The sequence below is a fragment of the Panthera uncia genome, chromosome F1 (assembly GCF_023721935.1).
Source record: "Panthera uncia isolate 11264 chromosome F1, Puncia_PCG_1.0, whole genome shotgun sequence".
NCBI lineage: Eukaryota > Metazoa > Chordata > Mammalia > Carnivora > Felidae > Panthera > Panthera uncia.
The window spans coordinates 28,352,217-28,364,478 of NC_064813.1; the positions used below are offsets into that span (position 1 = coordinate 28,352,217).

Consider the following 12,262-nt stretch of genomic DNA (forward strand, 5'->3'; position numbering starts at 1 on the left):
TATCTAAAATACAACAGAATGTTGAGTCTTTATTAAGGCTTGGAACTCAGATCTGGTGGGTATTTGGCTTTGCTGTTGGAAGGATTCTGTAGTTGGGGTGCCTGGGTGGCTCAGTCAGTTAAGTGTCCAACCTTGGCTCAGGTCATGATCTCACAGTCTGTGGGTTCGAGCCCCACATCAGACTCTGTGCTGACAGCTCAGACCCTGGAGCTTCTTCAGATTCTGTGTCTCCCTCTCTCTCTGCCCCTCTCCTGCTTGTGCTTTGTCTTTCTCTATCTCTCAAGAATAAACATTGGGAGGCCTGGGTGACTCAGTCAGTTAAGCGTCTGACTTGTGCTCAGATCATGATCTTATGGTTCGTGGGTTCAAGCCCCACGTTGGGCTCTTGTGCTGACAGCTTAGAGCCTGGAGCCTGCTTTGAATTCTGTGTCTCCCTGTGTCTCTCACCCTCCCCTGCTTGCACTTGTCTCTCTCTCAAAAATAAATAAACATTAAAAAAAATGTTTAAAAGAATAATTAAACATTAAAAACAAAAATTTAGAAGTGTTCTGTAGATGTATCCTAGACATTTTAAGAGCTTTATCTTAGGAAAAGAAAATTAACTTTGATTTAATTCTTGATCTACATTAATTATAATTTGTGTTTTGCCACTTCATTTAGTCATTTTAAAAATGGATTTTATTTTTTAAAGCTGTTTTAGCTCCATGGCAAAACCGAGTGGAACGCAGTGGAACATACCTCCTGCACCCCCCCCAACTCCTATCCCCTCCCCCACGCCAGAGTGGAACATGTGTTCCAGGCGATGAGCCCACATTAACACATCATCATCACCCCGATCCATCGTTTACATTAGGGTTCACTCTTGGTGGTGTTCACTGTGTGGGTTTTGACAAATGTATAATGACATGTATCCATATGGTAGACTTTATGAGGCTCACATCTGGTTTTGAATGTATCGATGTGCTGCCATTTCAAATGGCATTTAGAGGACCCAGACCTGGTTCGTAGGGTCAGCAAATACAATCAAGCCCTAAGGGAAGCTGAACATGAGAGGGTCCCCGATCCCAGAAACCCTAGAGCTTAGAGAATAGGACAAACAAGAAACAAAGCAAAGGGAACAGTCCGTGCTGAGGTACAGAAACAGGAAAGCACGTGGAATTTTCAGGGAAGGGCAGAGTTCATTTTGCACTGATCTGTTTGTGTGTGTGTGTGTGTGTGTGTGTGTGTGTGTGTGTGTGTGTGGAGGGGTGGGTGGAGAGGTCATGTCAGGGAGGGTAGGAGTGTAGAAAGGCAGGCAGGAGACTGCTTTTGAAGGGTTTGATGTATCTAGCCAGGGAGTTTTAACTGGATCATGTAGGACATTGTGTCTAAAATGTGTCACAAGAATAATTAAAATAAATCTCCAACTTTTAATGTCACATACTGTGCTGAGTGCCCTCCCCATATCAGTTCATCTGATTCTCATTTCAACTCTGTGCGGTGGCTTCTCTGGCCGTCTCCATGTTACAGACGGGGCCATCACAGCACAGGATGACCTTTTGGCCATGACTGGGCTTGTCCTCAACCCCAGGCAGGCTGCCTCCACTGTTCGAATTCCTGGGCATGTGTAATGGCAGAAAAGGAGTGTAGTAAAATGCTTTGGGAAACACCTCCATAAATGCTATTTTTTTAAAGGTGTCGAACTCAGTGTTTCACAATTATTTTAGCCTTCTGTAAAATCCTCTTTGAATTGTTTGGAGAATAAAATGCTGCCGTGAGATGGGGAGACATCTAAGGACTTCAAGGCAGAGTGTGACTGACATGAACACCTTGCATTTTCGGAAAAGAACCAAATAGCAGAAAGAGAATGAGGATTGGGGTGACAGGAAGGACAGAGATGCTAGCTGGGTGAACTTAATAACCTGGCTACGGGAAATAAAATGAACTCCTTAGGAAAATTTTTTTTTTAATTATTTTAAGTTCAGAAAAAAAATTGGGTATGAATTTCTGGCAAGGAACTTTTATTAAGGGAAAGACATAAGATGACAAGGCTCAGAAAATTGGAATTCTGATAATATAGTTAAAACACGTTTGGATTAATGGATGTCACCCATTTCTCCAAATGAGATGTTAGGTGGAACTTAAGTGGAAAAAATAGAGCTGTTATGTTTGCAGAGGGGATGGTTATCTGGAACCCCGGCTCCTTGTGCCCTTCCTACCTTCCAATATAGTTTGAGAATCACTGACCTGGGATAAGATAGGAATAGTTAACATAATGTGTCTTATGACTAATTCTCACATTTTAAAAATAATTGCACAGAGAAGCAGCAGGTTTCATGGCTGTGAGAACTGCCTGACTTTGAGTCCTGCCTCTGCCGCTTATCACCAGTGTAATCCTGGATAGTTATGGAACTGCTCTGTGCCTCAGTTTCCTCATCTGTAAATGGAGATGGTAAAGTAGCAACCTCCATGAGTTGTTGGAAGGGTTAAAAGAGTTAGTTTTGTCAGTTGTTAGTATTACAGAGCCTGGCACTTGGAGGCACTCAATATGGCAGTCTTCTCACCACATGGGCTGTCTGGACTCTGACACAACCCTTCCAAAGATGGGACTCTGACCCTTTTATAAATCTGTTGGTTTCATTTTTAGATGGCTTGAATTATTAGAAGCCGTGATCATACATTGAGCCAAAACTCTTTCAATTCCTTGCATAGTTATTAAGATTGTATAGTCCACTAGGATAGCCACTGGCCACATGTGTCCATCGAATACTTGAAGTGTGGCTAGTTTGAACTGAGATGTGCGGTAAGTATGAAAATACACATTGGATTTTGAAGATCTAGTATGAAAAAAAAGTTAAACTATCTCATCATTTTTATATTAGTTACATGTTGGAAGCCTACTGTTTTGAATACACTATTTTAAATGAAATTTAAAATTAATTTCATTTCTCTGTACTTTTTAAATGTAGCTGTTAGAAAATTTAAAGTTGAAGATGTGGCTTACATTATATTTCTACTAAACAGTGCTAAGAGTGGCAAGGAGGCCATGTTAATAGTAATAATGACTATCAAGAATTTTATTGGAATATAAAGGATTCTAATAAAATGTAGAAATCTGCTAGAATTATTTTCTTGAGGGATACTCCTGACTCTGCTTTTAATTAGAGAATCATAAGTGGAGGAAGAATAAGTAATTTCACAAAGGTACCTTCATAGTTAAACTCTATTCAAGACAGAGAATCTATTCTTGAGAATGCTGAATTTGATAACTCTTGGACCTCCCTTAAGACTAGACTGACAGCTCTGGTTTTTAAAGGAGCCTAAAAAAGAATCCCTGATCATTTCATAGGGTGGGTGATTGTCCTCAGATTTATCCCCTTGTTCTTTTGCAAATTTATATTTGCGTTTGAACTCAAAGGTGATTTATGCCAAGCTGTGGGCCACAGTAGGAATGTCCCACATTTTGCTATTCTCATAACAGCTAGAGTTTATAAAGATACTGAATCTTGACTAGCTTAAGTGAACTTACATTAAGGATATATGTATGGTCTGATTTTATGCTAATCTTTTGGGCATTGGTAACAACATAATGTGCAATTATAAGAGTATTTGGTTAAATGGAATACTTCATTTCCTGGCCCTGTTGATAATAGTGGAAATTGCTGTGTTTTGGAGCCTGCTTCCCCTTATCCATATGTTTGTATTTGCAGTGGACTAAAATAACATTGATTAAGAATCAGCTGAAGAAGACTGTGGGAGAGATGTCTGGTCTCTGAATTTTGTGTTGCTTTTTGTCTGTATAAAGATTATAACGTGAAATCTTACTAGCTTAACGTCCGTTCTCTGAGGCAACCTGGCACCCGTGTCTGGTTTCTAGATACAAGAGACTGTAGGTGAAGTAATTTCCCCTGTCTTAACTCGTAAGTCTTCATCTTTTTGTATATTTTGAGTGAGCTGTACAGCCTCAGAAGAGTGATTTTTTTTTCTTGGTTAGGAGGTTTGCTTCTTGGGTCGATGTGACTCTGCAGTGTCTTTTCCTCTACTTTTGTGAAAGATTGGCTAGGAAAATGAAGGGGGTGCAGTTGTTAATTATAGACGTGTCAGTTCCAGAAATCCCAGACCTACCCAGAGTAGAGGTTGATTGCACACAAGTTGTTTTTTTACAGTCATCCGACTGATGTATAGTGGTTTATTTTCCAAAGCCGTTGGAATGTAATAGCGTGAAGTGCCGTTTCAGAGCCTGCTTATAGTCATCTTTTGAAGTATTTTCCATGCCTCAGTGAAAGTTTTAATGCCTGTATGTAATTCCTGTATATTTTATGTGGAGGTACACCAACTCTCTGTTTCTTAATTTACAACTGAAGCACTGGGTATGACAGGCAACCAATTACAGCGTAATGCAAGATATTTTAAATGTTTGCTTCTGGATGATTAACTCTTCAAAACGCTTGAGATAAGATCATGGATTTAATCCCTGGTCATTGCCAAGACTGCATCTGTAACCCTTGCAGATAGCATGAAAGATGCGTCTTTGGTCACAAAACTGGAAAAGCAAAATCCTCAAAAAGAATCTTCCCCTAGTCACAGCTAACGTGGGGGATTCCACTATCTCTGCAAATAAATGAACAAACAAATCAGGACACCCCCAGACTATTTTTAAAGGCCTTTATTCACTAGAATCTTTTTCCTGGTGCTTGGATCTTACTTTGGCACTAAAATATTCACACACAAATCTGCCGCTTAAGAAACTAGCATATTTTTGAGTGCGCGCATACATTTATGCTTCCTGTGTTAAAATGAGAAACTCCAAAGCAAATAGACCAGGAAACTACTCTTATGAAAATGTCATGTTAGTGTGTCTTTCCTTACACTGTTTCTCAGTAGTGCATTTTTAGTCATTGATTCACAGATGGGGTTCCTCTCCCTGGGCACCGGTTCGTCTGTCTTCTTTTTCCTTCACTGCAGTGAGCTCACTGCAGAATTCAAGGTAACCAGACCCATTTTCTAAAGAAAACTAGAGAAATAAAATGGGATTAATAGCTCACCCAGAGGTATCGTGAGGGTTCACCAGACCTGGCTGATGTTTGGAGCTTCAGAGATTAAACAAAATTGTTTGGGGGTATGTACTCAGGCAATATGATGGGATCTTTCTGGCCACGGAGGAGGTGGTTTCTGTTTGGAATCATCTACCACATTCTGCTAAATCATGGGGCAGTGGTTAGCAGGGAAGCTCAGCTTTCAGAATTCAGCTGGAGTTGATGGCAAGTCAATTATGAACCAGCCTGGTGTGGTCTCAGCTGGGCCTGAGGGGATTAATGGTCCCTTGGCTAATACACAGGAAGTTGATTGATGCACTTGTTGGTTTAAGTGAGAGGTTAGTTTCTGATGCTATTTCCTGAGAGGCACTGCGTAAGATACGGCAGAATAAACTCATGCTGCATCGTGAACTTAAATAGAGCAGGCTAAGAACTTTGAGACAGTCTCTCTCCTCTGTTGAATACTCCAGGGCAGGGATATAGCTAGAGGAAGAATGGGGTGGGGGTGGCAGGGTGGGAATAGAGAAGGTGACTTTGGGCATAGCTTCACAAAATGGTGTGGGGTTAGGGATCTCATAAATGGACTTTCCTTCCCACCAGATAACTGAATTCAGCACTTAAAAAAAAATGTTTATTTATTTATTTTGAGAGAGAGAGCGCCCTGGAGAGCATGCACGTGAGCAGGGGAGGGGCAGAGAGAGGGAGAGAGAGAATCCCAAGCAGGCTTCGCAATGTCAGCATAGAGCCCGATGTGGGGCTCGCTCTCACAAACCGTGAGATCATGACCTGAGCTGAAATCGAGAGTCAGAGGCTTAACCGACTGAGCCACCCAGGCGCCCCTGAGTTCAGTGCTTCTAAAACTGGTTATTCTGGCCTCTTAGGTAGGAACTGTATCTTCCAGGTTACCCGCCTCTCTCAGCTCTGCCTTATGCTGGACACCCCATTTCTTGAGTAGTAATATTGTAGTAATATAGTTACTCCAGTGGATAAATGCATGGTAGCTCACTCAGGTAGTCTGTGTCCTCTGGTGGGGGGGGGGGGGGGGAACAAAAACATTTTTTTTTTTTTTTTTTTTTTTGGCAAAATTGATTACAGGATGTTTATGCATTTAATGTGGACCATTTCTAATTTGAATGTTACTAATTTGAGTGACTGTTGTAATTTGAATGAAGTATGATCATGAAATTATACCCTCTAATGTCAGGACTGCTTTTAGTGAAAGTTAATAAATCGTGGCTGGCCTGTTAAGCAACTGCAAAGCTTGTCCCTCCCTTTCTCCACCCAGGCTTATAAAAGGGCTTCTTTTCCAAAGAAAATAACTATTACGTAGCATGTCACTGTTTATATATATTACCTCATTTATTATATGCAGACTCATTCCTAGCCACCCAAAATGCAGTGACATACCCTCACACAACACTGTGTCCGTTCGGAATTCAGTATAATGCAGAACTGCCTTGGGCCCTTTTCAGACGGTCTGTTCAGTACCCAGATTACCTCATTTTAAGGTTAGCTTAAGCCTACATCATAGATCCCCTAGGACAGCATCAGAGCGATGTTCCAGTGTCCCATTAACACCTGTAAGACTAAAGCACATCTGAGCGGAGGGACTATTTTGTGATGATTTTTCTTCTTACATCTTTTAGGTTTTTATGTTACTTACGGGCCTTCCAGCTTCTACTCTTGCCTGCTTTTTTTCATTTATCTCCAGGTAACCTCTATCCTCTAATTCTGTGGTTCATAGGCATGCCAGGAGTGCTGATGAAAAAGATTTCTTGAGGCTTGCCTGCTTTCATTTACCGATGGTGACGATGATTGATAATGATAGTAGCAGCCACAGAGAGCACCATTCCCGAAGCAGTTAATTTACACATGCCATGCGCACAGTGGACAGACACGATGTCCCTGATACCCCTCACAGCCTGTGCATGATAGCAGTATGACCCCGTCTTATAGATGGGAGCTCTGACCCTCTGGAGCCTCAGGAATTTGTATAGGGTTATTAGGACAGTGAGTGCAAGTGCCCGGAGGTGGATAGACTTCACAGCTCGTCTTCTTTCTACTCAGCCACATTTCATTTCCTCTACGTCATCAGTCACAGTAGAACAACCACCAGACTCACCGAAGCTGGGAAGTGAACAAAATAGGGTCAGAATTCAGGCAGCTTGTCCAAGTTGATGGAGCTATAACCTTGGTTCTGTGTGTTGGCATTCTGTTGCTCAAGGGATGCATAGATTCCTTATGTGAGCTTGCCCTTTAAAACGTCATGGAGTAGGGGCGCCTGGGTGGCTCAGTCAGTTAAGCATCTGACTTCAGCTCAGGTCATGATCTCATGGTTTGTGGGTTCAAGCCCCATATTGGGTTCTGTGCTGACAGCTCAGAGCCTGGAGCCTGCTTCGGATTCTGTGTCTCCCTCTCTCTCTGTCCCTGCCCTGGTCGTGCTCTCTCTCTCTCAAAAATAAATAACGTTTTTAAAACATCATGGAGCAAAGCTGGGGAAATCATTGCTCCCATCTGAAAGTACATGCATTTGAAAATATCCTTGAGAGTGTTTTGGTCTGTAGCCTTAAGTAGGCAAGGACATGCCTGGTTTTCTAGGGAAGTCAGAATCAAGACTTCTGGTACAGATTTTGGTAGGGTTGTGGCAGGGATTGATCTGTGATACCGCTGATGGGACAGCCAGCTGGAGTGGGAACATCAGCACAAGAATGCCTTTGGAAATTAAACATCGAAATGAAAACGTTCTTTTGAAGGCAAATTTCCAGGTGTGCTGTAAACTGTGCTAAGCTATAATTGAAATATAAAAGAAAATTTCAAAAGCAGTGATCTATTTTTTGGTGATTGTTGTGCTAATCCTGAAATCCTAGTGTGAATTAATATAAAGACAAGATTGGATGCATAAAAGTACCTGTTTTAATCATTTAGCACGTTGTTCAAAACTAGACTGGTTGAGGCTTCAAGTGTAAGGGTGAAATCTTACTTTCATCTATCAAATCCCACCGTAATCTGCCAAGAACAGCCACCAGGGGCTCCCCTGGCAGCTGCGAAGACATCCTTCCATTCTCAAAGCTTGATATGGGGGAGAGATTTGCTGCAGTTCATGTATAATGAAGTGGTCGAGGCTGATGTTTTTGAAAGTACTTCATTAAAACTCAAAAGGAGTGAATCAATTTTCCGTTGAAATCTGGTACTGTATGGAAATATCCTGCAATGTGGAAGCTTTCATTTGGCAGAAGGTTTTGTCTTAGGAGTTGAGTACCAAGTTACTTTGCAGCAGGTGCAAGAACTGTGTTTGCCTTTGCCAGCATGTTCCACGTGACATCACGAGGCATTCAGAAGCCACAGGAAAGTTGGCCTTGAGAGCGTAGGAAAAAAGCCAACCCTGTCCCCACCCCTGCACCCCACCCCCTTCCCAAACACTGGTGCATCAGTACCCACATGTACCAACAGCAGCGATGGCTATGGATACTATATCAGATAGCCCCTGTGGATTGTGTGCATGTGGTTTCTTTTGGCCTGTCCTAAAGTCAGAAAGTAAATGCTGGATCCTTGTGTCCGAACTGGGAAAGCAAACGTGGCGTAGGGCGTCAGAGTCTTGCTCTCCTATGCAGTCTTGGGGGTACCCCTGATAAACATAGACTGATGCTATTTTACTCTTTCGTCTAGACACACTACTTTGGCCTTTGGTTTCTCAGCAAGAGCCAGCAAGCACGATGGGTGGAGCTGGAGAAACCTCTGAAGAAACATCTGGACAAATTTGCTAACGAGCCTCTGCTTTTCTTCGGAGTCATGTTCTATGTGCCAAATGTGTCATGGCTTCAGCAGGAGGCCACAAGGTAGGTGCATTTTTTTCTGGGTTGTGCATAAGGGCGTGGATCAACTGTGAGGCTTCAGATGAAGTAGATGAGCTGGCTGATTTGGGGGGTGTGTAGGTGTAGGTGGGTGTGGTGGGGGGGAGGGTGGAGTAGTTGGGGATTGTTTACCAGTTGCTTCGCAGCTTTAGAATCGTTGTTTGAATCCATGGTGCCGACCCCGGTGGTTCCCTATGATGCTAGTCAGGTAGCAGTGATCCTGAGCCAGTAGAGCATTGTGCCTGGCAGCATAGAAGTATTAGTTGAAGTCTATGGGTAGAGTAGATGGGCTAGAATTTAATAAAGAATTAACCATCTACGGGGCGCCTGGGTGGCTCAGTTGGTTGAGCATCCGACTCTTGGTTTCGGCTCAGGTCGTGATCTCACGGTTTGTGGGTTTGAGCCCCGCATCGGGCTCTGTGCTGATGGCATGGAGCCTGCTTGGGGTTCTCTCTCTCTCCCTCTCTCTCTTCACCTCCCCTGCTCGCTCACTCAATCTCTCTCTCTCAAAATAAAAAAAATAAGCATAAAAAAAAAAAGAATTAACCACCTAATACTTCTTTGTTCTACTCTTGCCCTTGATATGCTCCCAAGCAAAATGTAGCATCAGACTTTGGATTTGAGGATTAAAAACATAACTAATGATGGGAGCAGAGTTGAGGAGAACGTTGAGAAGGGTGAGAGTTTTGCTTGTCCTGGGTCACAATAGGAGGAGACAGGGAGCCGTCGGTAGAGAGGAGACCTGGGATTGGTCCCACCCTCCTGCTCATTGGCTGTCTTGCCTGGAAGAAACCACCTGCCATCTGTAAAGTGGTATTTTTCCCTTATCTGTAAAGTGAGGGGTTTGCATGTTTCTAAAGTCTCATAGTCAGTGATTCCATGAATGAAGCAGTTGGTGTTGGTTGGTGTTAGTACAGTTCGCTTATTGGTAAGAGTTTTCCATTAAAATATGCGGAGGGGTTGTCTTCTCATCAAATGGTTCTTTCTGGTAATAAGGAGAATTACATCAAGCTTCTACTTTCCACGTTTTTCTTGGCTCATGGCATTCAGAGTACTAGGAAGCAGTACCAATAACACACTGCAAAGTAGGAATATTGTATTTGATTATTGCATGTGTGGTTTCTTACATTTAAAATTTTTATTTTATTTATTAAAAAAATTTTTTTTAGTTTGTTGATTTGAGAGAATGAGAGAGAGAGAGAGAGAGAGAGAGAGAGAGAGTGTGTGTGTGTGTGTGTGTGTGTGTGTGTGGAAGGGGGAGTGGCAGAGAGAGGGAAAGAGGGAATCCCAAGCAGACTCCATGCTGACAGCAAGGACCCCAACTTGGGGCTTGATCCCACGAACCCTGAGATCATGACCTGAGCCAAGACTGAGAATCGGATGCTTAACTGACTGAGCCACCCAGGTGCCCCAAGATTTTAAAATAGGAAGCACTTAAAATTTTTATGTCCATTTTAAGGTGATAGTTTCCATCTTCTTTTTTTTTTTATTTTTAAAATAAAAACTATTGTTAAATAGGTGGTATTTCTGTCAGCAGAGGCCATGAAATAGCTCACAGCCTGACCAGAAAACCTGTGTTCCATCTTTCAGGTATCATTCATTTGAAGCACTTGGTTGGAAACTGTTGTGCACTGTTTTCCGGTTTTTTTCACTTATGTAGTTTCTTTTCTGCGCACGAAGTTATTAACTCCTCCAAATGGGACAGTTTCCACTGGCTTCTGAATCTTCCTTGACTACTTTACACAGTGTCGGGAACACAGCATTAGGTTAATAAGTACTTGCTGATTCATGGCTCTTGGACTGTGAAATGCAAGGCAGTGGGTAACAAGGAGGAAACGCAGACTATAAATTAAAACATATTGGGCAAAGTTCAGTCTGTAGGAAAAAACGAAGTGTTGTTACTCTAGACAGACTTATTCTGTAAGATCAGTTGTTAAGGAGAAGAAATTGAAATAAAAGGTAAGGGACTCAGAAATTGTCCTTTATGAAGTTAAAAAAGGTTGTTTAAGCTTAGAAACATGAAGGCTTAGGGCCCCTGAGTGGCTCAGTCAGTTAAGTGTCCAAGTCCTGGTTTCGGCTCAGGTCACCATCCCATGGTCTGTGAGATTGAGCCCCACGTCGGGCTCTGCACTGACAGTGTGGAACCTGCTTGGGATTCTCTCTCTCCCTCTCTCTTGCTCTCTCTCTCTTGTGGGGGGGAATTCTGTGTTAACTCTGGAGCGCAAAATTTGGGCCAATAATAAGTGAAGTGCAAGGAGTTGAAAGACTTTGGTTATTTGGCTCAACATAAGAACACAGTTTCTAATAAGTAAAGCCATAAAAAGGTGGCACAAGCACACCTATAACAGGGTGAGTGCCCTAGTTTATGGAAGTGCTGTGGCACTGAGTGGGTAGATGGGGTGGTGTCTTGGAGAGGAGACCGCCATATTGGGTAGGATGTTGGACTAGATCAATGGTTCTCAAACAGACCAGGGCTTGCTATATTGTAATTACCTGGAGCATTTATTATAAATGTGATTCTAGGGCTGTAACAGAAGTCTAAATTGAAATGTCTAGGGCTGAGCATCAGGAGTATATATTGTTTAAAATAAATGATATTCTTCGGGTGGTTCTGATTTTCATCCCGACTTGGTAATTAACAAATTAGTTAACCTCTAAAGCTCTTTGCGGTTTTAGATTTTCCAGGTAAGTAAACTTAATGCCAGATTATTTGACTGTCAATATTTGCATTCACAAGCTGAAACAAAAAGTGTTTTAAATCTCAAAAATTTGAGTTATAAAGTAGGAATTTTGATGGTAGGGGTTATTGAGACTGGAGATTCGGTAGGACTTCTTTCCTTTTCCTTTAGAATTTCTTTTTTGCTCAGTTAGCTTGGTTCATTTAAGATGAACTTTGATAAGGAGAGAATGAAATCTTTTCCAACCGAGGTTTTTGAAGCAAACTCTGTTATTGTCATTTGATCAGAAAAACTAACAAAGAAAACAAAATGTTGAAGGACATTTTTTAGGCTTAAACAGGGAACTAAACTGTACATATGTTAGGTATGACCTTCTCTTTATGGCAAAGAACGTTTAAAGTTAGGAGCTAGGTTAGCATGAGGAGTTGGGGGTTTTTGGTTTTGTGGGTTTTTTTTCCAGCATTACAGAAATTTTTGTTGCTCCAAGGAACCCTAAAACTGGAATGTGCCAAGGGACATCAGAGCAAGTGAAAGACTTTAGTTGGGGAGATGAGAAAATAAGCGAGAGAAGTGGTGTAAGTAAAGAAAGGAGAATTGATGGAGAAGGAGGAGAGAGAATGACATATACTTGGGAAGTGACCCAGGTGTGATTCGTGAGCTGTACCATGGGTTGTAGGCATATAGACTGGAGTGCAAAGGAGCCCTGGTTTGGACAGAA

General features: G+C 42.1%; 1 protein-coding gene across 1 annotated transcript in view; it reads left to right on the forward strand.

The window, feature by feature from the left end:
• The window catches only part of PTPN14 (protein tyrosine phosphatase non-receptor type 14), a 181,318-nt gene that overhangs the window by 75,337 nt on the left and 93,719 nt on the right, over positions 1–12,262 (forward strand). The window contains exon 3 of the mRNA XM_049635191.1: positions 8,682–8,851. Coding sequence (XP_049491148.1) covers positions 8,682–8,851 — 170 coding nt within the window. The remainder of the gene's footprint in view (positions 1–8,681; positions 8,852–12,262) is intronic.